The 25,222-nt window shown below is 40.7% G+C and overlaps 1 protein-coding gene and 1 non-coding gene across 2 annotated transcripts; one reads left to right on the forward strand and one right to left on the reverse strand.

Annotated features, from left to right (window-relative positions):
* Nucleotides 1-2,228: 2,228 nt before the first annotated feature.
* Nucleotides 2,229-24,711, forward strand: TAF5L (TATA-box binding protein associated factor 5 like). Its single transcript, XM_049776486.1, has 4 exons — nucleotides 2,229-2,373; nucleotides 5,174-5,278; nucleotides 12,228-12,952; nucleotides 23,652-24,711. Exons 1-4 carry the CDS (start codon nucleotides 2,232-2,234, stop codon nucleotides 24,447-24,449), a joined length of 1,770 nt encoding a protein of 589 aa, XP_049632443.1. The 5' UTR covers nucleotides 2,229-2,231; the 3' UTR covers nucleotides 24,450-24,711.
* Nucleotides 9,628-9,730, reverse strand: LOC126014532 (U6 spliceosomal RNA). Its single transcript, XR_007497578.1, has one exon. It is a non-coding gene; the product is annotated as a U6 spliceosomal RNA (small nuclear RNA).
* Nucleotides 24,712-25,222: the final 511 nt, after the last annotated feature.

Here is a 25,222-nt window from a genome sequence, read left to right on the forward strand (position 1 = left end):
GGGCTGAAGAGATAGTATAGGGGTATAGGCTTAAGGCCTTACATACTGCTGATTTGATCTTTTGGTCCACAAGCACTGCCAGGATTGAACCCTGAACACAGAGCCAAGAGTAAGCTCTTGAGCACTATTGGTTATGGCTCAAACAAAACAAAAACTTTAAAGTTTGTTTTTTTTGTGGGTTTTTTTTGTTGTTGTTGTTGTTGTTGTTATTGGGTCGCACCCAACAGTGCTCAGGGATTAATCCTGGCTCTGTGCTCATAAATTACTCCTGGCAGTCTCTGAGGACCATATGGGATGCCAGATAGCAAACCAGCATTGGCCACATGCAATTCAAATGCCCTACCCACTGTGCTATCGCTCTGACCCTCAAGTTTAAGTTATAAGTGATTGGTTTGCAATACTGTATAATTTTAGAAATACAGTTTTATACTCGTTTTCATAAATGCATGTCTCAAAGAGTCCTCTTATTGTCAAATTTCTAAGTGTAGAGAAGGAGATTTTAAGTCCTAAGAAAATACAGAAATCACGAAAAACTAGCTAGTGCACATGATTAGAACTAAAAACTTAAGCACATTCAAGTAAATTGTCAAGATCAGATCTTCCATTAAAATATTTACAATTTTGAGGCCGGGCGGTGGCGCTAAAGGTAAGGTGCGCCTGCCTTGCCTGCGGTAGCCTTGGACGGACCGCGGTTCGATCCCCCGGTGTCCCATATGGTCCCCCAAGCCAAGAGCAACTTCTGAGCGCATAGCCAGGAGTAACCCCTGAGCATTACCGGGTGTGGCCCAAAAACCAAAAAAGAAAAAAAAAAGAAAAAAAATATTTACAATTTTGTTTTGTTTTGTTTTGGGCCACACCCGGTGACGCTTGGGTTACTCCTGGCTATGTGCTCAGAAATCGCTCCTGGCTCTGGGACACCAGGGGATCAAACCTCTGTCTGTCCTAGGCTAGCGCGGGCAAAACAAATGCCTTACCCCTTTGGTGAAGATCATCATATATTGAGAAATAAACTTTCATCTATTTCATAGTTGACAGAATTTGATGTTCAAGAGAAAAGTGTTGGTCACATTTCAAAAGCTGAACCCAGGACAATTTACCCAGCTATCAGTGGTCATCTAAATTGCAATATTCTGGCATTTCAGTGTTTGGGGCCTATGGCAATGTCAGAAGTTCCTCTGATTCTTTATAATAAATTAAGTATTCTGTGTGGAACTCCAAAACTAATCTGAACTATCAAATAATTTACTTTTGTTTAGTATACATTTTATCATAAAACACATTTTAGCATGTGTACATGCATTTATACTCCTTTGGATTTTTTTGTTTTTTGGGATGGTGTTTTTTGTTTGTTTGTTTTTATTTTGGGGACACACCTGTCTGCACTCAAAGGTTACTCCTGGCTCTGCACTCAGAAATCCAGAAATCACTCCTGTCAGGCTTGGGGGACCCATATGGGATGCTGGGAATTGAACCTGGGTCCTTCCCAGGTTGGCAGCATTCAAGGCAAATGCCCTACCGCTGTGCTATATCACTCTATCCCTCTTTTGGTATACCACTACAGATAGTGAGAGAAATCAATTTAAATGATGAAAATAAAAACATTAGTCAAATCCTTGATTCTAGTAGCCTTTTCCTAGTTATTAAGAAAGCAAAACATGCAATTCCTTTTCCTCATTAACTTTCTCATTTTCCCGACATCTTTAACTAGTTTCTCAATATGTTAGGACTTTGGATTTGCCTGCCCCCCCCCTTTTTTTTTTTACTGGTTCACTGACCTCACAGAGTGGCAGGAAAAATAAAGACCTGGAATTGAACTAGTCCTGTTTGCTTTCTATTAGCCTCACTAATAAATAGTACCACGGAGTAAATTGAAATCATGGCATTATTTGGCTTTGGGGGAACCTGAAATTTATGATATTCTTGTTTTCCATCATTCAAGTTGTCTGTTTCATTATTGGGAATATATAAAGATAAGAGGCTGCACCCGTATGATTATCATTTAGAAACTAAATTTTGGACTAACCCTTGAGCAGTGCCAGGTGTGACCCAAAAACCAAAAAGAAAAAGAAAAAAGAAACTAAATTTGCAGGATCTCTTAAATGGCTATTGTAATCACAAGCCAGTATTTGTCTGCTGCTTACTTTGTGTGTGTGATGTCCTGATTCAATTTGGTAGTCGCCCAAATTATCAAATACTTACATAGTTCTGCACCCTGTGGTCCCCCGCAGGTCATGAAACGAGTGCGCACTGAACAGATTCAGATGGCAGTGTCCTGCTACCTCAAACGCCGGCAATACGTGGACTCAGACGGTCCCCTCAAACAAGGACTGCGACTTTCTCAGACAGCGGAAGAAACGGCAGCCAATCTTACAGGTAATGGAGGAGCAAACTAGAACATCACAACCTAGGTTAACAGCCAAAGTTCTGAGCAACTGTCCAGCAGCTGGAGTGGCAGCACCCAGTGAATGCTGACCTTGGAAATACTGTTTTTCAAATCAAAACCATCATCAGTTTTTAGAATTCTTCTCAGAATTCTAAATTATTTTATCTATTACTATTATTATATGCAAATTCTTTCCTCCTACATTATCTTTGGGGCAGAGGGCAGTAATTCTGTTATTGACAGGAAATAAAAGCAAGAAATTTTTTGTTTTGGGGCCACACCCAGCAGTGTTCTGGAGTTACTATTGGATCTGTACTCAGTAATCACTCCTGGTAGGCTCGAGGGACCATACAGGATGCCAGGGATTAAACCTCGGTCCCACCATGCTATCATTTCACCCAGAAACAATAATTACTAAATGTGCTATGGAAGAACATCACTATTTGCTATCTTGGCTTGATACTATGGCTCATTTGGAGTGTCAGTTTTGTTCCTGGGGAACCATCAGGAAATTTGAGAGATATAAAATGTGGTAACCATTAAATATGTCCTACATTTTTGTTTTAATTGTGTATAGTAATCTGAACATCTGCTATAAACTGGATGCTGAAATATTCTAAAAACAACTAAGTCTTGATCCTTGCTATAAGGAACTTAACATTATAGTTAGGATATAATGCAGGTGAGTCAAAGATTATAAAAGGGCATGATCTAAGTCTGCAAAGTGAAGGAAAGCCTTCAGTTGTATAAAAACAACTAAGATAATCACCTGGTAATGCAACTCTTCCCAAAATTTTTTGTAATTCCAAGCATATAAGTCAGAACATAAGTAAATCAATGAGCTAAATTTCAGAAGGAATATGCATGAGAGCATTATGGAAAAGAATATCCAAGTTACGGGTCAGAGAGATAGCACAGCGATAGTGCATTTGGCCTGCTTGCAGCTGATCCAGGACAGACAGTGGTTTGAATCCCAGCATCTTATATGGTCCCCAAGTCTGCCAGGAACGAATTCTGAGTGCAGAGCCAGGAGAGTAACCCCTGAGCACTGCCAGGTGTGACCCAAAAACCAAAAAAAAAAAAGAAGAAGAAGAAAGAAAGAATATCCAAGTTATTAAATGTTAGTCTTAGAAAGATCAGTCTGGAGTTTGTGTTGAGGAAGGCTTGAATTGGACCAGGAAAAACTGGTTTGAAGGCCTTAGTAAGAAGTGAGGATGAACCAAATTGAGGAAATGGTATAGAGAGGGAGAGGGTACATTTTAGGAAGCTGTATGACTTAATACTTATTAACTCAAGGTGAGAACAGTATAGACAAGATTGAGTAGCCCCATTCTTTTAGCAGCAGGCTTCCAGCATATTCTACTAGCTATCTCTTATAGTAGGGTACATTGATTCTTATATCCCATTTCTATATATTTAGTTAGGGCTTCCTCAGCCTGGCTGTTTTAGTTTTTCATATTGTTTATCTGCTTCCTTCCCATTCCCCTAAGAAGTTCTTAACCCCCTGTAAAAAAGGATAAAGGAATCTGCATTTCTTCTTAGAAAGCATAATACTCAGGGGTGGAGGTAATTGGAGTTTGCATATCAAAGACTCTAGGCTATGCTCCCGCCATTTCTGTAGCCCAAAGCATTTATCCACTCAAGCTTATATCCAGAAAAGCAATATCAAGATTCTTTCCTCATAAATCTGACCTTCCCAAGGAAAATACAAAAAAGAGGTTGAAATTTCTTTATCAGGTCCTCCTAGGTGAGTTTTTATCGGCTCTGTAGCTTTTCACATAAAAGCTATAAAAGGAAGCTCACTGTCAGAACTGCCAGATACTGAAAGAAAACTAATCTGATACTTTAGAAAGGAAATAGGGGATGTAGAGCAATATCATAGTGGGCAGGGCACTTATTTGCCTTTCACACAACTGGCTTGGGTTCCATCCAGGCACCTACCCTCAATGGACACTCAAGCTCTGCCTGAAATGATCTCTGAGTGTAGATTTTGGAGTGAGCTCTGAGCTTATGGAATAAGAAACTAGAGGCTATGCCTCAGGTGTAGCTAAACAAAAAACTGAAAAAGAGATGGGAGGAAGATGGAGGAGGGGGCACCTAACATATAGGTAAGAAAGAGGCTGTAGGAAGTAATAAACAATATAGAAAAGAAAACTTTTAAAATACCATCCTTGCAAGCCTTGTAATAAGACAAAAATATTATTTTAAATGCTCAGAGAACAAGAACAAAAAACAAATACATGAGAGTAAAATGAGAAGTCAGTAGAAGGGTTGAAAGTTGAGGAAACCACCCAGAAAATAGAGCAAAAAGACAAAGAAATGGATATGCAAGGGAAATTCAAGAATTGTTCAGGAGACCTAACTTGAAATAAAAGAAGTCACAAAAGAGAGAGAATTGGCAAAATAGTTCAAGAAAATTCCTCAGAACTGAAAAACACGAATTTCCAGATTGAGAAGATCCAAGGCAGTGATATAAAGAAAATAAATTTCTTTATTAAGGCCAGTATTTTATTATATATATATATATATAATATATATATATATAAAGTATTATCATGAAGTCAAATGTTCTAGATAAGTCTTCAAGAGAGAAAGGAAAATAGATAATGTACCATCAATCTGTCATATTTTATCAGAAATCCTGTTTACTTTGAAAATCTATTGAAAATGTCACTTGCCATTGATACATATACACTGTGCTCTTACTCATATTGCCTCTAATGCCATCAAATACATGTTGGGACAGCAGTTTTTTCTTGCCAGTTTCATCTTGTATCTTTTCCTCCTTAGTTCAATCAGAATCTGGTTGTGCCAACATAGTGTCTGCAGCTCCATGCCAGGCAGAGCCCCAACAATATGAAGTACAATTTGGACGACTGAGGAATTTTCTCACTGGTAGGTGTTCGGCTTTAAGAACTATTTCTTGGGGCCGGAGAGATAGCATGGAGGTAAGGCGTTTGCCTCTCATGCAGGAGGTCATCGGTTCGAATCCCGGCGTCCCATATATGGTCCTCCCGTGCCTGCCAGGAGCAATTTCTGAGCCTGGAGCCAGGAATAACCCCTGAGCACTGCCGGGTGTGACCCAAAAACCACAAAAAAAAAAAAAAGAACTATTTCTTATTAAAAGTAATGCACATTTGTTTTGGAACCTAATTTATTCCAGGTATAGTATTAGGTGGTGGATATTGACAGTACCATTAAGTGTATTATCATAGTTCCTGCAGGCTTAATGTCTATAGAATTCTGGGCAGATTTAAGTCTCAAGGTTAAAATTTGCAGTGGGCCACTAATGTTCAATAAGAAAACTTCATCAGCCACATTAAAAATATGTATATATAAATATATCTTCTTTAAATGTAGCATGTTTGGGCCAAAAATGTTGCTCAATGGTAGAGCACTTGTCTTTTATGTGTGAGGTCCTGGGTCAATCCCTGGCACTACCAAAAATAATGTAGGCTGAATTTGAAATGTACTTTGTTCTCACTACTTATAGCATTTTCTCAAAAAGATCTCTCCTAATTAAGGGGATATAACCAAGTCGGAAGTACCAAAATCTCAAGATAATAGTGCCTATGAATCAGCAAGACAAAAAATAAGAAAAGTTGAAGTTTAGACTGGTTTGTGTGGTGCCATAAATATTAAGACGCAGTGTCACTCATCACTTCTTATTTTATAATGTTTAATCAGTTTTTAAAGTGGAGTTTGGGCTAGAAAGTACAGAGGTTACATGCAATTGCACCTACAACACTTACTCAAATCCAAATACAGAGCCAGATTTTTTCCCCTGATCATTGCTAATCTCTCCCCAACTAAAAGAAAAGAATTTATTCCTTTGGGACCTCTTTTTGCTCCTCTGGGGTGGGGGAACAGAAAGTAGTTTTTATTGAACCTTACTTAGATGTGAAGGGGAAAGAAAGGTCTGAAGTCTAATATTGTCTATTACAAGTACGGCCACCTGGGCCTTTTTAGGGAGTTATTTGCTTGAATTACTGTCCTTCCAGCTTTTGACTTTGAGTCTTTGTTCGCTCTGGCTATTCAAATTTGTTTCTAAAGGCATTTGAATATAAGGTTCAGTATTCTAATCCATCCTGCCACTCCTGTTCTCTGGTGCATTTAGTCCATTGACAACTGAGAAATTATTGTCATGGAGTTTTGTACCACTTTTTTTTTTTTTTTTTTTAGAAGTTTGGTGTTTCCTTGGCTCATCTTTTTTGTTGTTGTTGTTGTTGTTGTTGTTTGTTGTTTGTTATTGTGAATGTTTTTTATTTTGTTTTTGTTTGGGGGCCACACCTGACAGCTCTCGGGTTATTCCTGGCTCTGCACTCAGAAATCACTCCTGGCAGGCTCAGGGGACCATATGGAATGCCAAGGATCAAACCCAGGTTCGTCCTGGGTCAGCTGCATGCAAGGAAAAAGCCCTACTGCTGTACTATCTCTCCGACCCCTTCGATTCTTCTTTTAAGTTTCAGTATGAGTCTGTAAAGTTCTAAGCTGCTGTTTATTCATTAAGGTGTGTATCCTTCCTTCAAGTCTGAATAAAAGGCTGGCTGAATAAATTATTCTTGGCAAAGCATTCAGTTCATCACTATTTTCACTATTTCTCACCATTGCCTTCGGGTCTGGAGATTGCTTGTGATAAGTCTCCTTTAAATCTGTAAATACTTAAATTAAATACTTTAAATCTTAAATACTTGGGGCCCGAGAGATAACATGGAGGTAGGGCATTTGCCTTGCATGCAGAAAGGACGGTGGTTCGAATTCCAGCATCCCATAGGGTCCCCCAAGCCTGCCAGGAGTGGTTTCTGAGCATAGAGCCAGGAATAACCCCTGAGTGCTGCCAGGTGTGAACCAAAACAAAAACAAAAACAAAAAACCCCAAAACTTAAATACTTCCTTGTTATATTATTTCCTTTTTATGCTTTTGCTGCTTTCAGTAGTATGTCTCTAGTTGTGGTTTTCATCATTGTGACTAGTATGTGCCTTGGGGTGCTTTTGTTTGGGTCTCTTCACTGGTAGTCTCTGAATATCCAGAATGTGGGTACATACACTCTTCAGCTCTGGGAACTTCTCAGCAATGATGTCTTTGGCTGTTGATTCTTTGTGAGGGGAGGGGGTTTCCTGGTCCTCTGGTACCTCTATGATTCTTATGTTGTTTCTGTTGAATTTATTCTAGAGTTCCATTGTTTTTTTTTGTTCAGTTATTTTAGGGGTTTGTTTTTTTTTAATATTCTCTTCATTTATTTTAAGACTCTTTACAAACTTCCGTTGTATGGAGGTGTTGTGCTCCTCATTTTCTAGCTTACTGATTCTGTCCCCAGCAGCTGTTACTGTACTAGTGAGGCCTTTCAGTGAGTTTTTTTATTTCCACTACCAAGTTTTTCATTTCTGTTACTCCTGTTTGAAGTTTTTTTATTTCTACTCTTGGGTCTAGTAAGCTTCATTCCATTTCATAGTTTCTTTGAGTTCTTTGAATATCCTCAACATTTCCTCTCTAAGTCCTTATCAGCGAGGCTGTATAAGTCACTGGGGCTGGTTGGACCTTCAGAACTACCTTCTTTTACTAAGTGTGGTGGGGTTGCTTTCCCATTGTGATCTCTGCACTTTGGTGATGGTTTTTTATGTGATGTGCTGGAGCTCACTGACTAGAACACATATGTAACCCCAGAACAAAACAGAGCAGCTGAACTGATCTTGCAGGGCTGCGGCCCCCCAGGGACCTCAATCCCGACCCGAGGGAGAGGCTGGAGACCACAACAGTTATTCCCGAGTCACGAAGAGGATTCCGGCCTGAAAGAAAAGAGGGGCTGGGAAGATAAAGAGACTCAAGGCGAAAAGTTCCAATCAAGAGTCCATTTATCTGGGAGGGGGCAAGCCTTTTATAGTTAGCCAAACAAAGAGAAAGGGGCAAGGCATTCTTGGAATAATTGTAACTTTCCACAGGCACATCTTGTTTTTTCAAAATTAACAAGATTGTACATCATGAGGCTGGCATTCATCAATCATGAGGCCCAAGTTGTATAGAGCAACAAAGTATAAGATCTAATCTCTGCCTAGGCCCACCAGCCTCTATTCTTTATGGGAACATCTTGGTGCCTGTGGTTGACTCCCCTAGCTCTGAGGTATGCAGTGACTCCCCTTTTTCTTTAGGTCCAAGGGCAAAGACCACATTGGCTAGGTGCTCAGGCTGGCAGCTCCTGCTAATTGTCACGTAGGCACTTTTGCTCAGACTTTCAGAGACTCCATTTTGATTTTAGTATAAAGGCTTTTAGTTATGCCAAACAGTCTCCAACACAGGGCTACTGACCTGGCGCAGGACACTTCCTAATGAGATTTTGACCAACTCTGGATGAACTTCCTCGTGCTTGCACCCATGCCTTTGGTCATCCTGCTGCACCTGCGCTCTCTCCTTAATGCTGTCATCTGTTTAAGTCAGGACTTGCTGATCTTATAGGGGCCACTGACTGGCACAGAACCCTTCCCTGATGTGAGATTTGATCAGGTTGCTGAATCTCCTCACGCTCGCACCCATGCCTGCAGTCGTCTCACTGCCCTCTACTCTACAATGGGTTCATCTTGTCCTAAATTAACACTTTTAGGTTTTTTTTTTTTTTTTATAAAGGTAGTTTCAGATCTGTGAAGTGTCTGCGGAGTTATTTATCTGTGAAATAGTATATTGGTCCTTCAAATCTGAATGAAACTTAGCTGCATAAATATTCTTGTTGAGATGTGCATTTCATTGAGTTTTTTGCACTATGTTCAGCATTGTCTTTGTGCCCAGATAATTTCCTTTGGTAAATCTGTTGTAAATCTTAAAGACGCTCCCTCTGAAATTTTTTGACCTTGCTGCTTTCTATCTTTATGGTTTTCATCATTCTGTTTAGGATGTGTCTTATTTTTATTTTTTTTTTGGTTTTGTTTTGGTTTTGGGTTTTGGGTTACACCCGGCGGTGCTCAGGGGTTACTCCTGGCTGTCTGCTCAGAAATAGCTCCTGGCAGGCATGGGGGACCATATGGGACACCGGGATTTGAACCAACCACCTTTGGTCCTGGATCGGCTGCTTGCAAGGCAAACACCGCTGTGCTATCTCTCCGGGCCCTTAGGATGTGTCTTGGAGGGTTTTATTGGGTCTCTTTTTGATGATATGCTTTTGAGCTTCCAGCTGCTCTCCAGCTCTGGGAACTTCTTGACATTCTGTGTTTGACTGTTGTTTCTTCAAAGATGTTGTCTTCCTGGATCTTGGGACAAAAATATGGAACAACATAAATTTGTGTGTTATCCTTGTGCAGAGGCTATGTTAATTTTCTTTGTATTGTTCCAATTTTAGTATATATGATACCAGAGTGCATGGTTTTGGAAGGATTGAGTTTTTTGGGGGGAAGGGAGACATTTTAAGCCACACCTGGCACAGTGTTTAGGATTTACTCTGGGTCTGCATTAGGAATAGTCCTGGTGGTACTCCTGCGTATCACCTAAGTGGGGACCTGATGCTGGGGGTCAAACCCAGTTCACCTACATGCAAGTCAAAAGCCTTACCTGTTGAACTCTAGCTTCAGCCTCATAGTACTACCTTTTTTGGGGGGTGGGGTTAGTTTTTTGTTTTCGGGCCACACCCAGTGGCACTCAGGGGTTATTCCTAGCTCTGCACTCAGAAATTGCTCCTGGCGGGGCAGACTTCAGGGACCATCTGGGATGCCGGGAAGGAACCCAGGTCAGCTATATGCAAGGCAAGTGCCCTACCTGCCATGCTATCTGTCTGGCCCAGTACAATGTATTTTTAAGATTTAATTTATGCATTTGTGGGTGAAAGCTTAGCAGATTTGCAAGGGAATTTAAATAAAAATTTAAGTAAAATACAGGCAAAGAACAAAAACAGTAAAGTTAAAATTAGCAGCAATTTTTTAGTGGGGGCAGGGAATGGGCCCAGGCCCAGCAGTGTTTAGGCTTGTTCCTGGCTCTACACTCACGGGTCACCGCTAGAGATGAGATGGGGCCATGTTTGGTGCAGAGGATTGAACTTGCCTTAGCTTCATAGTAGGCTAATAGTACTATCTCTTCACTCCAAAATGTAAGATATGTAATAGATTTTGTCAGAGTTAATTTGCTGCTCTAACTGGGCATAGGTATGGTATTGATAGTGACTTGTGCTAGTTGCCCTAATTTGCTTTTGTCCCCAAGTTGATCTCTTTTGTAATATGACCTTTGTCTGAATATAACTCATTTTCTGCCTTCCTTTATATCTGTGTCAGATACAACTTTATCTTTAGTAAAGCTGTATTTTTAATACTATTTCTCACAGTTATATTAAAATTTAGTGAATATTAGTAAATTAGTACATTTTTTTCCTAATTGGACCATCTTATTTGTAATTTATTTTTGCAAAAGGGAAGTATTACTTTTAAATCAACAAAATTAAAATGAGTGTACTAACAAGGAATGATTATGGATATTACTAGGTTGTATTTTGTTTTGTTTTGTTTTAAAGCCACACCTGACTGTGATTAGAGCTTATTCCTTCTGTTTCTGTGCTTAGGGATCATTATTGGCAGGGTTTGGGGGATCCTGTGGGGCTCAGAGTGTTGAACTTAGGTCAGCTGTTTGCAAATGGAACACCCTACCTGCTGTAACTATCTTTCAAGAAAGGATTATGGATAAATATTGCCATCTTAACTTTAGGACATGCCAACCTAGATAGCCAGACATGATAGTGAATACAATAAATAACTACTTCCTACTACTATATATAATGTATGTCAAAAGTAATCACAAGGAGCCGGAGAGATAGCATGGAGGTAAGGCGTTTGCCTTGCATGCAGAAGGACGGTCGTTCAAATCCCGGCATCCCATATGATCCCCCAAGCCTGCCAGGAGCGATTTCTTAGCATAGAGACAGGAGTAGCCCCTGAGCACTGCTGGGTATGACCCAAAAACAAAACAAAGCTAAAAAATGTAATCACAAAACAAAAAGTACAATAGGGCAGAGAGATAGCACAGCGATTAAGGCACATGCCTTCCAAATGACTGGCTCTGGTTGAGTCCCCGTCACCATATTGTCCCCCAAGCACCATCAGAATAAATGAATAAATAAAAGGGAGGGAGACTTTTTTTGGTCTGACCCAAAAACAATAATAATATAATTCTAATACTGCATTTCTATACTTTATTGCTAAGAAGTTGTACAACATATAATTCTTATAATTATCTAGAAGTTTCTATAAAGAGCTCAATCTCAAGAATACATTTAAAAACCCTCAGAAATCTGAAATACTAACTGAGAAACAATATTGGAAAAATGTAAACTTTAGATACTTGAGAACAATCTACTGAAATCTGAAATTTTAGGCAAGAAACAACCTCTCTGAGCTTTAAACTTCTAATTTGTTTTGACTTCACAAGTCCAGGTTTGCTGAACTTCAGCATCCATGCTATTTCTTCTTTACTTAAAGAGAAGGCCCAGAGCAATGAATAGCACAGTGGGTAGGGAGTTTGCTTGCATGCAGCTGACCTGGGTTCAGTCTCTGGTATCTTAAGGTACCATAGTCCCTTGAGCCTGCCAGGAGTAATTTCTGAGTGTAAAGCTAGAAATAACTTGAGTACCACCAAGTAAGGCCAAAAACAAAACAACAACAAAAAGATTTGGACCTTCATAGACTTATATATAGATACATATATATATATATATAAGTCTATATAATATAATAGCTTATATAGCCTCCTAAAACAGGGTCCTGGCATGCATTACCTCTGGCCCTTGACAAAAATCTTAAGTGATAGTGGGCCCCCAAAAGCTCTTATTAATTTTTGACATTTTTCAGTTTATAAAGCTCTTGCCTTTTTTCATTTTAGATTCTGATTCCCAACATAGCCGTGAAGTGATGCCTCTTCTCTATCCTCTCTTTGTCTACCTCCATCTCAACCTGGTTCAGAACAGTTCGAAGAGCACAGTGGAAAGTTTTTACAGCCGCTTCCACGGAATGTTTCTACAGAATGCTAGCCAGAAGGATGTCATTGAGCAGCTACAGACCACTCAAAGCCTCCAGGACATCCTGTCTAACTTCAAGCTTCGAGCATTCCTAGATAACAAATATGTTGTCCGTCTCCAAGAAGATAGCTACAACTACCTTATCCGCTACCTCCAGAGTGACAACAATACTGCTCTGTGCAAAGTCCTCACCTTGCATATCCATCTTGATGTGCAGCCTGCCAAGAGAACAGACTACCAGCTGTATGCCAGTGGCAGTTCCTCACGAAGTGATGGCAATGGCTTAGAGCCAACTGACATACCTGCCCCTATTCTTCAAAATGAGGCAGCTCTGGAAGTCTTGCAGGAGAGCATTAAACGTGTCAAGGATGGCCCTCCTTCTCTTACCACCATCTGTTTCTATGCCTTCTATAATACAGAACATCTGTTGAATACTGCAGAAATCTCCCCAGATAGCAAGTTGCTTGCTGCTGGGTTTGACAACTCCTGTATTAAATTATGGAGTTTACGATCCAAGAAGTTAAAATCAAAACCCCATCAAGTTGATATTTCCCGCATTCACTTGGCTTGTGATATTTTGGAAGAGGAGGTAAGAATATAACTTTTTCTTTCCTATGCCTGTCTTACTAATTTGTCTTACCAAACATGACAACTCTTTCAGAGAATGACTTTATCATTTTCCTTAACTGTATAACTAAAACCAAACTTCTATCTTGTAAGCTGTAGCTTTTAGATTCTTATTCAAGCCTAACCTTGGAAGAGATAAAAGCTACGTTTAACAGTACTAGCTGAAAAAAATTTTTTCTTTTGTTTTGGTTTTTGGGCCACACCCAGTGATGCTCAGGAGTTACTCCTGGCTATGAGCTCAGAAATTGCTCCTGGCTTGGGAGACCATATGGGACACCAGGGGATCGAACCGCAATCCATCCTAGGCTAGCACGGTCAAGGCAGATGCCTTACTGCTCTGTGCCACTGCTCTAGCCCCTTAGCTGAACATTATTAATGAATGGTCAGTATATGAAATGTAGGTAACATTGCTAATCCTAAGTAAAGACCTTTAACTAATAATGAGATTTACTCTGTGTGTCTTTGTGTGTGTTTCATGTAAATAGAAACAGAAGTAGTAGTATAGGGTAAGTAGAACTTCACTCTAAATTACAAAATTATTTTCATTTTCCTCTAAAAAGTTGTGCCCAATTTCCAGTTTCATAAACAGCAAATAAAACACTGATTTCTCCATCCCTATATATGCTGGGTATTGTCAGCCTTTCTGGAGCCAATGCACATGTGCCCTGGATCCTACTTTGAAATAAAGTTAGCAAATAAAGCTAACATTTTATCTATTGGTTAGTACATCATTCTTATTTAGATTTGGAGTCATGGAAAAGGGTCAAAGGGAATAAGTTTCAGGTCACCAAGTATTTCTACCTTAGAAACTTGTGGACAAAGCTAGCTAGAAAATGACATCGATTGGAGCCGGAGCGATAGCACAGCAGTAGGGTGTTTGCCTTACATGTTGCTGATGTAGGATGGACCTTGGTTTGATCCACCGGCGTCCCATATCTGAGCTCATAGCCAGGAGTAACCCCTGAGCATCACAGGGTATGGCCAAAAAAGAAAAGAAAAGAACCTTGATTCAGTTATTTTTCCAGAAAAGTAGCCCTACAAAATCCATGAACTTTTTATCACTAACAAAATTCAAGAAGTTACCTTAGTCAATTTGAATGGGAAATTATTTGCACGGGGTTGAAAATTTAAGGAATTTTTATTGAAGTGATTGACAGTTGCTGGTTAAGTCATTAAACTTTGGATATTCAAATTAAACTTCCTTCTCCTTGTTCATATTTTTCTGAGTCACCTTTGATTTTTGTTTCTTGCAATTGAGATAGTTTGTAATTTGAGGGTGTTTGAGTAATAGAGGCTAAATCCCAATGTATAAATTTGGATTTTTATAATTTTATGGTACATTGCACATATGTTTAAATTATGAAATTTCAAGCCAAAGAGATAGTATATTGGGCCTGGAGAGATAGCACAGCAGCGTTTGCCTTGCAAGCAGCCGATTCAGGACCAAAGGTGGTTGGTTCGAATCCCAGTGTCCCATATGGTCCCCCGTGCCTGCCAGGAGCTATTTCTGAGCAGACAGTCAGGAGTAACCCCTGAGCAATGCCAGGTGTGGTGTGACCCAAAAACCAAAAAAAAAAAAAAAAAAGAAAAAGAGAGAGAGAGAGATAGTATATTGAGTAGGATTATTGCCTTGTATATAACTGACTTGGTTCAATCACTGATACCACCTACAGTCCCTCAAGCATAACCAGAAGTAGTCCCTGAGCACAGAATCAGGAATAAACCAGATGTACAACTGAGTGTCTAAAAAATAGATATTTGGGCTGGAGAGATAGCACAGCGGTAGGGTGTTTGCCTTTCATGTGGCCAACCCAGGACAGACCTGAGTTCGATTCCCAGCATTCCATATGTCCCCTGAGTGCTGTTAGGCGTAATCCAAAAACAAAAAGAAAATTTTTTTATTTAAAAAATAAGATAATAAATTATGATTTTTTTTCCTTTGGAGGCAATTCTAGCTTCTTAGGGATTTCTCACATATAGTTGAGGTATACTAGCCTCTTTTATTTTCAGTTTGTAAATAAAATCTCCACCAATTGTATTTGCTTTGAAGATACTGAATTAGGAGATTGTTCTAAGCATTAAAAATTAAAATAGGGGAGGGGCCAGAGTGGGTGTCGCAAGTGATAGGGAGTTTGCTTTGCACACACTAACCTAGGATGGACCATCCGATTTCCTCCCACCCCCAGCGTCTCATATGGTCCCCCAAGCCAGGAGCAATTTCTGAACACATAGCCAGGAGTAATCCTTGAATGTCACCAGGTGTGGCCCAAAAACCAAAAAAAAAAAAAAAATTTTTTTTTAAATAGGGGAGAGATAATACAGTGGATAAGGTACTTTGTTGCAGCCTACCCTGGTTGAATCCCCAGCATTCCATATGGTTCCCCAAGTACCTCCAGGAGTGACCCTTAATTGCAGAAAGAAGAGTAACCCATGAGCATCACCAAGTTTGGCACAAAAACAATTAAAATCTAAGATAGATTTTGAAGTATGGTGGGTAGGGCTTTTGCCTTACAAACAGCTGACCCAAGTTCTCTGGTACCCCATACAGTTCCTCTAGCCCACCAGGAGAAGTTATGAGCACTGTTAGATGTAGATCTTCCCAACCCCCAAAAAAAGTAAAATTAAAGATTCTGACTTCAATGTTACTGGAAATTAGCTCTATGACTTAATCTGTGAAAGATTTCCAGTCATCACAAAGTGTGTATTTGTTAAAGACCCAGAAGTAAAGAATAACATGATAAATTCCAGAAAGTGAAAGAAATTAAATATAGCTGAGTTGGGAGAGATAAGGCAAGAAACAGAATGGTACCACTGTGCATTTATTTTAAATGTGACAGTCAAAAAGAGAATATAACTGGTTCTTAGTTCATTTGGGGTCATGTAACCAATGGGAAGATTGCAAGAAATATATGACATTTGCCTTGTACACAGTAGACCTGTATCCTTTATGCTTCAGATACCTGCTCTGGTACCCGATATGGTCCCCTTAGTTGCTCCCAAGAGTGATTCCTGAGAACCGCCAAGTTATGACCCCAGAACAGTCAAAAACTTGACAATAGTACAGGGCTTCTGAATGTGCAATAAATAAATATTAATTCAAATTACCTACATAATAAGAAGTCCTAGAATAGACAACAGTTTAGATATTAGATCAGTACAATTGCTGAGGGAAAGTCAGAGGTGACTCCTGTGTCTTAGGCTTGAACAACTAGATAGATCATGGGAGTTTCTGTCCCCTCAAGAGTAATAATTATCCATATTGAAGGTACTGTGTAGGTGGAAATTTTAACCTCTGTTTTACTTGAGAACAAACTTTTTTATTTTACTTTAAAACTCAAGTTCAGAGGCCGGAACAATGGCACAGAGTAATAAGGTGTCTGCCTTGCCAGTGCTAGCCTAGGATGGACTGCAGTTCTATCCCCCGCAGCATCCCATGTGGTCCCCCAAGCCAGAAGTCATTTTTGAGCGCATAGCCAGCAGTAACCCCTGAATGTCACCGGGTGTGGTCCAAAAACAAAACAAAACAAAAGTTCAGTTCCTCTTGCTCTATTATGGAGGAATTTCCTGTTTGGATTATCCATCTACCCCATAAAACTTCTGTCCCCGCCCATTTTGTCATTGCAGTTTAGACTATTACTCTTTGTTTCTCAAAAAGTGTATTTTACTTGACTAGCCTAAAAAAAAAAAATAGGAAAAAAAGTATATTTTGAGGAGCTGGAGCAGTGGCACAAACAGTAAGGCATCTGCCTTGCCCATGCTAGCCGAGGTTCAATCCCCCTGCGTCCCATGTGGTCTCCCAAACCAGGAGTGATTTCTGATTGCATAGTCAGGAGTAACCCCTGAGCAACACTGGGTGTGGCCTAAAAATCAAACAATAAAAAGTGTGTTTTGAGGGACAGAGTGATTGCATAGTGGGTAGGAGTTTGCCTTGCATGTGGCTAACCCCACTTTGATCCCCAGCATACCATATGGTCCCCCGAGCCTTCCAGGAATAACTTCTGAGCAATGCCAGGTGTGGCTCAGAAACCAAAAGAATTTTGTTTGGGCCTGAAATAATACAGTGGGTATAGTCTTGCCTTGCACACAGCCATCCTGGGTTTGATGCCCAGCACCTGATACAGTTCCCCAGCACCACCAGGAGTAATTTCTGAGCACTGCCAGTGTGTCCCCAAAACAAACAAAAAAAAATTTTGAGGAGGAAGTAATAGCAAAGTTTTGGTAGATGTTTCAATTTTCTTTTTTTTTTTTTTTTTTGGTTTTTGGGCCACACCCGGCATTGCTCAGGGGTGACTCCTGGCTGTCTGCTCAGAAATTGCTCCTGGCAGGCACGGGGGACCATATGGGACACCGGGATTTGAACCAACCACCTTTGGTCCTGGATCAGCTGCTTGCAAGGTAAAAACCACTGTGCTATCTCTCCGGGCTCTCAATTTTCTTAAAAGAGAATTCTGGAGGCCGGAGTAGCAGCACAGCAATAGGGCATTTGCCTTGTATGCAACTGACCTAGGAGAAACCGTGGTTCAATCCCCCGGCGTCCCATATGGTCCCCCAAGCCAGGGGCAATTTCTGAGTGCATAGCCAGGAGTAACCCCTGAGTGTCACTGGGTGTGGTTCAAAAACCGAGAGAGGGGGGGGGGAGGAAGAGAGGAGAGAGAATTCTGGCTTTTCTTTTTCTTTGTCTTTATAATTTATAATTAAAATCAAGATTTTGTTTTTGTTTTTGTTTTTTTTTGGGGGGGGGTCACACCTGGCAGTGCTCAGGGGTCACTCCTGGCTCCACTCAGAAATCGCTCCTGGCAGGCACTCCTGGTGGACATATGGGACGCCGAGATTCGAACCACTGTCCTTCTGCATGAAAGGCATACGCCTTACCTCCATGCTATCTCTCCGGCCCCAAAAATCAAGATTTTTAATACAAACATCACAAACTCACATACCCAGAGAGAGAGAGAGAGGAGAGAGAATTCTGGCTTTTCTTTTTCTTTGTCTTTATAATTTATAATTAAAATCAAGATTTTTAATACAAACATCACAAAGTCACATACTCATAGAAGTCAAGCAGAAAAGTAAATGGTGATGTCACCTAGATCATAGAGATAGTAGAAAGAAAGCACTGTGTAAATCAAATTGTCAAGAATACAGGCCGGTGTGGGATGGGGAGGAGGGACACTTGGGACATTGGTGATGGGAATGTTGCGTTGGTGAAGGGTCTTTTTTTATATATAAAATGCAAAACAATAAAAAATAAGAAGATAATTTATCAATGTCCTGGGGGGAGAAAAAGAGAAAAAAAATTAATTACATATAGTGTCATTTGCGTGTACTAACTAGGGAAATCAAACACTTCACTGTATGCAATAGCATTGCAAGGACTGTATGCATAATTTAATGATAAATATTTAAGATACAAAATAATCAAATTGTCAAACCAGTTGCAGTATCTTCTCAAAGCAATAAATCTTCTATATATTAGTAACATTACTAATGTTAGTATTAATATTTTAGTTAGTAATAGTCATCTTAACAATGATCAGCAATTCAAGAGAAGTGAAAATACCTGTCCTCACAGAGGTTGTACATCACAGCATTATTCATAATAGCCAAAAAGTGAGAACAGTCAAAAAATGTTCGTCAACTGATTAAAGTATATTACCAATAAGGTAGTATGCCAAAGTCTATTACGATAGAAAAGAATGAAGACGCATGATAAAGTTTGGGGACTTTATGTTGAGTCAAAGAAACTAGTCAGTGGTTTGAGATAACTCAGCTGGAGTGCATGATTTGTGTAGAAGAGGCTCAGATCTTATACCCAGCACCCCAGCATCTGAGCACTGTTAGGAGTAGCCCCTTAGCACCAATAGGTATGGCCCCAAAATAAAAAGAAACTAGAGGCCAGAGTAATAGGATAGTGGCTAGTGGCACATGCAAGCAAGTGCCCAGGTTTGATCCCCCAGCACCCCATAAAATCCCCAAATGAAAATGTTCTATATTAGAAAGGTTAACTACATAACTTTATATACTAAAATTATTTTATTATGCTTTTAAAGAATAAATCTTATACTGTGTGAATTATATTTGGTTGTTCTTTTTTTTCCTGTTCTGTTCTTTTTAACTCAAAAACAGTCAACTTGCTCTTCAAGCCCATGTTCTCCCTTGAATAATAGGTATTTTCTTGCTTGTCTCTATGTTTTGCTTTTTCACTCTGGAGAAGCTGTATTCTCTCTTGAATAAGTACTTCATATCTTTCTCTCCCTTCACATTTTTCTAAATAAGTTTCATTTGGTAGGAGCCAGAGCAATAGCACAGGGGAAAGGGTGTTTACCTTGCATGTGGTCTATGTGGATTCAATCCCCGGCATCCCATCTGGTCCCCCAAGCCTGCTAATATAACTTCTGAGTGCATAGACAGGAGTAACCCTTGAGTGCTGCCAGGTGTGGCCCAAAAACCAAAACAAAAAAATCTTTTTTGGGCTTAAGAGAGATAGTACAGCAGGTAATTCACTTGCCTTACATGCTGCTGCAGACTCAAGTTGACTAATGATATCATTACAGTCTCCCTACCACCACTGCCAGGAATGGTTTCTGAGCACAGAACCAGGAGTAACCCTTGAGCATCACTGGGTATTTGTGACCTGAAAACAAAAACTGGGGCTAGAGTGATAGCACAGCAGCCAACCCGGGATGGACCCGAGTTTGATCTCCGGTATTCTATACGGTCTGCGAGGAGCTATTTCTAAGCACAGAGCCAGGAGCAACCCCTGAGCGCTGTCGGTTGTAGCCCCAAAACCAAAAGTAAATTTAAAAAAATTTTTTAAACTGTCTTACTAGACACACACACACACACTCCAAAAACTAATTAGAACAGTACACATACACACACACACACACACACTCCAAAAACTAATTAGAACAGTAATCAAATGTTCCTAAGTAATTATAAAATATTTTCTGTGTGTAAAATAAAACTGAATTTACAGTACTTCCCTGTATCTTTTTGCTTTCTTCAAATTGAAAATAATCTGGATTAACCAACCTTTTAAAAGCTGACAATTGTAAAGGAGTCTCCTCTAAACCTTTTTATTTCTGACTTAGTGGAGAGTGAGAAACGAGACCAGCACTTTCCATCCTTCCTTTTCAAACAATATGGAGAAAGAGCTGAAGTCCAATATTTACAATGCTAATTAGTTAACTGTTGTGTTGTGTGTGTGTGTGTGTGTGTGTTGTTAGGGGTGGCTCTCAACAGTGCCTGGGGAACCATTTGCTTGCCAAGGATCAAAGCTGGGTAGGCTGCATGCAAGGCAAGTGCCCTACCCACTGTACTATTTCTTCAGTCCCCTAACTGTATTATTCATATCTGAACATTGTGGGGAAAGTACAGATTCTGCATAGGAATTTGCTCTTCAGAGCTATGCATACACAGTGCCCTCATGAGTTTTAGTCCAACAATACAATTTCTATATTTGCTTAAGAATTTTTTAGGAGGGCCCGGGCGGTGGCGCTAAAGGTAAGGTGCCTGCCTTGCCTGCGCTAGCCTTGGACGGACCACGGTTCGATCCCCCGGTGTCCCATATGGTCCCCCAAGCCAGGAGCAACTTCTGAGCACATAGCCAGGAGTAACCCCTGAGCGTTACCGGGTGTGGCCCAAAAAAAAAAAAAAAAAAAAAAAAAAAAAAAAAGAATTTTTTAGGGGGCCGGGAAGGTGGCGCTAGAGGTAAGGTGTCTACCTCCTAGCGTAGGACGGACCGCGGTCCGATCCCCCAGCGTCCCATATGGTCCCCCCAAGCCAGGGGTGATTTCTGAGCGCATAGCCAGGAGTAACCCCTGAGCGTCAAACGGGTGTGGCCCAAAAACCAAAAAAAAAAAAAAAAAGAAAGAAAGAAAGAAAAAAAAAAGAATTTTTTTAGAAAATAGGGCTGGAGCAATAACCCAGTAGTAGGGTGTTTGCTTTGCATGCAACTGACCCAGGACAGACCCGGATTCGATACCTGCCTCCCATATGGTCCCCCACACCTGCCAGGAGTGATTTCTGATCGCAGAGCCAAGTTAGTAACCCCTGAGAACCATCATGTGTGGCAAAAATAATAATAATAATAATGATTTTTTTTTGTTTTTGGAGGCCACACTTGGTGACGCTCAGGGGATATAATTTTCTTAGAAAATAAAGTTTAGACAGGAATTTTCTCATCTCATTTTGTCATCTTTAAGTTTGAAATGTAAAGAAGCATACAGATTTAAGACCAGAATTAATTTTAGTGACATGTTTTTGTTCAATTCAGTGTTTATGAGGCCAAAATATTGTCATGTAAATAAGTATAAAATGAAATTTAGAGGGGCCGGAGAGATATCATGGAGGTAAGGCGTTTGCCTTTCATGCAGGAGGTCATCGATTCGAATCCCGGCGTTCCATATGGTCCCCCATGCCTCCCAGGAGCAATTTCTGAGCCTGGAGCCAGGAATAACCCCTGAGCATTGCCAGGTGTGACCCAAAAACCACCAAAAAAAAAAAAAAAAATGAAATTTAGAGCCGGAGTGGTAGCATAATGGTAGAGCATTTGTCTTGCACTTGCTGACCCAGGACAGATGTGGGTTTGATCCCCATATGGCATCCCATATGGTCCTGAGCCAGGAGTAACCCCTGTGCGCTGCCAGAGTTGGCCCAAAAAATCAATAAAATAAAAATAAAATAAAATAAAATGAAATTTAAATTATGTAAGCAGGGGGCCGGAGAGATAGCACAGCAGTAGGGTATTTGCCTTGCAAGCACCCGACCCAGGACCTATGGTGGTTCGAATCCCGGCATCCCATATGGTCCTCTGAGCCTGCCAGGATCGATTTCTGACCACAGAGCCAGGAGAAACCCCTGAGTGCTGCCGGGTGTGACCCCATCAAAAAAAAAACCAAACCAAAAAAAAAAAAAAAATTATGTAAGCAATACAAAATGAAGTTACTCCGGTTTATCTGACATCTTAGATGACATTTCTTATTTTTCTTGTTGGAGAGGGGCTGGCAAGACAGTACAGTAGGTAAGGCACTTGCCTTGCAATTGGCTACCCCAGGTTCAATGTCCAGCCCTACAAGAATGGTACCTGATTTTAGAGCCAGAAGTAAACCCTAAGCATGAAAAAGGGGTGGGGTTGAGGAAGGAGTCAGTGGGCCTGAGATATAATTCATTGCCTTGCATATATGAGGCCCTGAGTTCAATCCTCAGCACCACAACAGTAATAAATAATAAGTGTCTCTGGATTTTTCTTAATGGACTAGAAACTAAATAGTGTGGCTATAAAGCAACAGAAAATCACACATACTCATAGAATAAAAGAATTTATGAATTTTCTAAAGTTAAATCTTTATTTCCTTTGGGGAGGGGTGTTGAGACATACCAAGCAGTGCTCAGGGGTTTACTCCTAGCTCTATACTCAGGAATCACTCCTGGCAGACTGGAAAGACTATAAGGGATGCTGGAGATCAAACTTGCTTGTCCATGTGCAAGGCAACACTCTACCTATTGTGCTATCTCTCTGGCCCAGAAAAGATTTGTTTTTTTGGTAGGGTGCTTGCCTTGTACACAGCTAACCCAGGTATTTTGTTATTGTTTTTGTTTTGGACCCACACCTGACAGGGCTCAGGTATTACTCCTGGCAAACTCAGGGGACCATATGGAATGCCGGTAATCGAACCCAGGTCCATCCTGGGTCAGCCACATGCAAGGCAAATGCCCTATCACTGTGCTATCTTTCCAGCCCCTAATCCAGGTTTGATCTCCAGATCCCTTATGGTCTGCCAGGCACCACCAGTAGTGATTCCTGAGTACAGATCCAGGAAGCCCTGAGCACACCAGGTGTGACCCAAAACAAAACAAAACAAGTAAATCATTTTGAATTACAATTAATCACTTTTAAAATGTGTAACCTGGGCCTGGAGAGATAGCACAGCGGGGTTTGCCTTGCATGCAGTGGAACCAGAACCAAAGGTGGTTGGTTCGAATCCTGGTGTCCCATATGGTCCCCTGTGCCTGCCAGGAGCTATTTCTGAGCAGACAGCCAGGAGTAACCCCTGAGCAACGCTGGGTGTGGCCCAAAAACCAAAAAAAGAAAAGAAAAAATAAAATAAAATAAAATAAAATAAAATAAAATAAAATGTGTAACCTAAAATTAAGATCCACGGGCCCGGAGAGATAGCACAGCAGCATTTGCCTTGTAAGCAGCCAATCCAGGACCAAAGGTGGTTGGTTCGAATCCCGGTGTCCCATAGGGTCCCCCGTGCCTGCCAGGAGCTATATCTGAGCAGACAGCCAGGAGTAACCCCTGAGCACCGCCAGGTGTGGCCCAAAAGCCAAAAAAAAAAAAATTAAGATCCACAATTATTGTTCTTTAATATTAGCAATGCATTCTTCTACCTTTTATTTGGTAAAGTCTTAGTTTCAAGATGAATATAGGAAAGCAAGTTATAAGTTTTGAAAAATGTTATTCAAGAATGCAATTATTTATTATAAATTTCCCTGAGGTTGACATTGAGGACAGAACCACTGTCATTTGCTGGGTGAATGCTATTTCTCTAACCTTGTGGGGTTTTTTTTTTCTGGACTTTCTGTTTTCCATAGCAGAACACTAAATGTTATCTTTGTATGTGTCTCTCTTGTCACCTTGACTCCAACATTCCCAGGATGATGAGGATGACAATACAGGCACAGAAATGAAGATACTGCGGGGACACTGTGGACCAGTGTACAGTACGAGGTTTCTCACAAACAGCACAGGGTTGCTCTCTTGTTCAGAAGACATGTCCATTAGGTACTGGGACCTTGGGAGTTTCACCAACACTGTGTTATACCAAGGACATGCCTACCCTGTATGGGACCTGGACATTAGCCCTTACAGCTTGTACTTCGCCAGTGGGTCTCATGATCGCACTGCAAGGCTGTGGTCATTTGATCGGACGTACCCTCTGAGAATATATGCAGGACACCTGGCAGATGTGGACTGTGTTAAATTCCACCCTAATTCAAACTATTTAGCTACAGGCTCTACTGACAAAACTGTTCGACTATGGAGTGCTCAGCAGGGAAACTCGGTGAGGCTCTTCACAGGTCACCGTGGCCCTGTGCTTTCTCTTGCCTTCTCTCCCAATGGTAAGTACTTGGCATCAGCTGGTGAGGATCAGCGTTTGAAGCTATGGGACTTGGCCTCTGGGATCCTTTATAAAGAACTGCGAGGCCATACAGACAATATTACCAGCCTCACCTTCAGTCCAGACAGTAGCCTGATCGCCTCTGCATCCATGGACAACTCTGTGCGTGTCTGGGACATTAGAAACACTTACTGCAGTGCACCTGCTGATGGCTCCTCCAGTGAACTTGTGGGTGTGTATACTGGGCAGATGAGCAATGTACTGAGTGTCCAGTTCATGGCCTGTAATCTCCTTCTAGTGACAGGAATCACACAAGAAAATCAGGAACATTAAATTTTTTTATCTTCATTTTAATAAACTGGGGGGGGGGTTGGTGGCAAGCCTCCAGATTTCAAGTCTTAGGATATACTGAGATTGAATCACTGACTATTAAAGATTCCCCACTTCTGTGCAGACATCCTGAGCACACCACCCCTTCACCCTGCCCTCTCCCCCAAATGTTGATGGACTAGAGTGTGTGGGAAAGGCAATTTCAAGTGGACATGATATGAAGAATTAGATGCTCTGGAAGTCATATGGCAAGTTTTTAGGAAGATCCCACTGTCTCTGTCTTCATTTCTCATTTATAAAACCAACTGCTGTTTACCTTGTCGGGTACTACATTTAGTCTGAGGATGGTGTCAGAGCATTATCAGAAGAAGCTGTGCAACAGGGTCATTCAGCATCCGTCACTTCAACTAGTGTAGAAATGTGGGGTCGAAACTAGGAAAGGGGCTGGGGACAATCCTGGCCAAAAGAAAAATAATTGTAATTAAAGAAAACCAGGATTTTTAATAATTGTTATAATAATTATCATTATTTAGAAAAGGAAAGCTAGCACTGGCAAAGGGTGCCTTCTCTGCTCTCATCTTTCAGGTTTGACTCTTGGCACTGGCTCTGACACTTGGAATTTTGAGGTTCAGGGAATTCAGTAGCACAGTGTTCTGGTGCTTGGAAAAAAGGGGAAACTTCTGGATGACAGATTAAGCACTCTGGCTGATATGTTTCTAGAAGTGGGTAAATGGAATTGAGTAAGAAATTCATGGGCTCTTGCAGTGATGATGGAA

This window comes from Suncus etruscus, chromosome 7, assembly GCF_024139225.1.
Source record: "Suncus etruscus isolate mSunEtr1 chromosome 7, mSunEtr1.pri.cur, whole genome shotgun sequence".
NCBI lineage: Eukaryota > Metazoa > Chordata > Mammalia > Eulipotyphla > Soricidae > Suncus > Suncus etruscus.

What these genes read in the sequence shown, in the direction of transcription:
- TAF5L (XM_049776486.1), top strand. Translation starts at nt 2,232, where the DNA reads ATGAAACGAGTGCGCACTGAACAGATTCAGATGGCAGTGTCCTGCTAC. An exon ending in AACGGCAGCCAATCTTACAG is followed by an intron (nt 2,374 to 5,173) that starts GTAATGGAGGAG and finishes TTTCCTCCTTAG; the next exon opens with TTCAATCAGAATCTGGTTGT. An exon ending in GTGATATTTTGGAAGAGGAG is followed by an intron (nt 12,953 to 23,651) that starts GTAAGAATATAA and finishes CAACATTCCCAG; the next exon opens with GATGATGAGGATGACAATAC.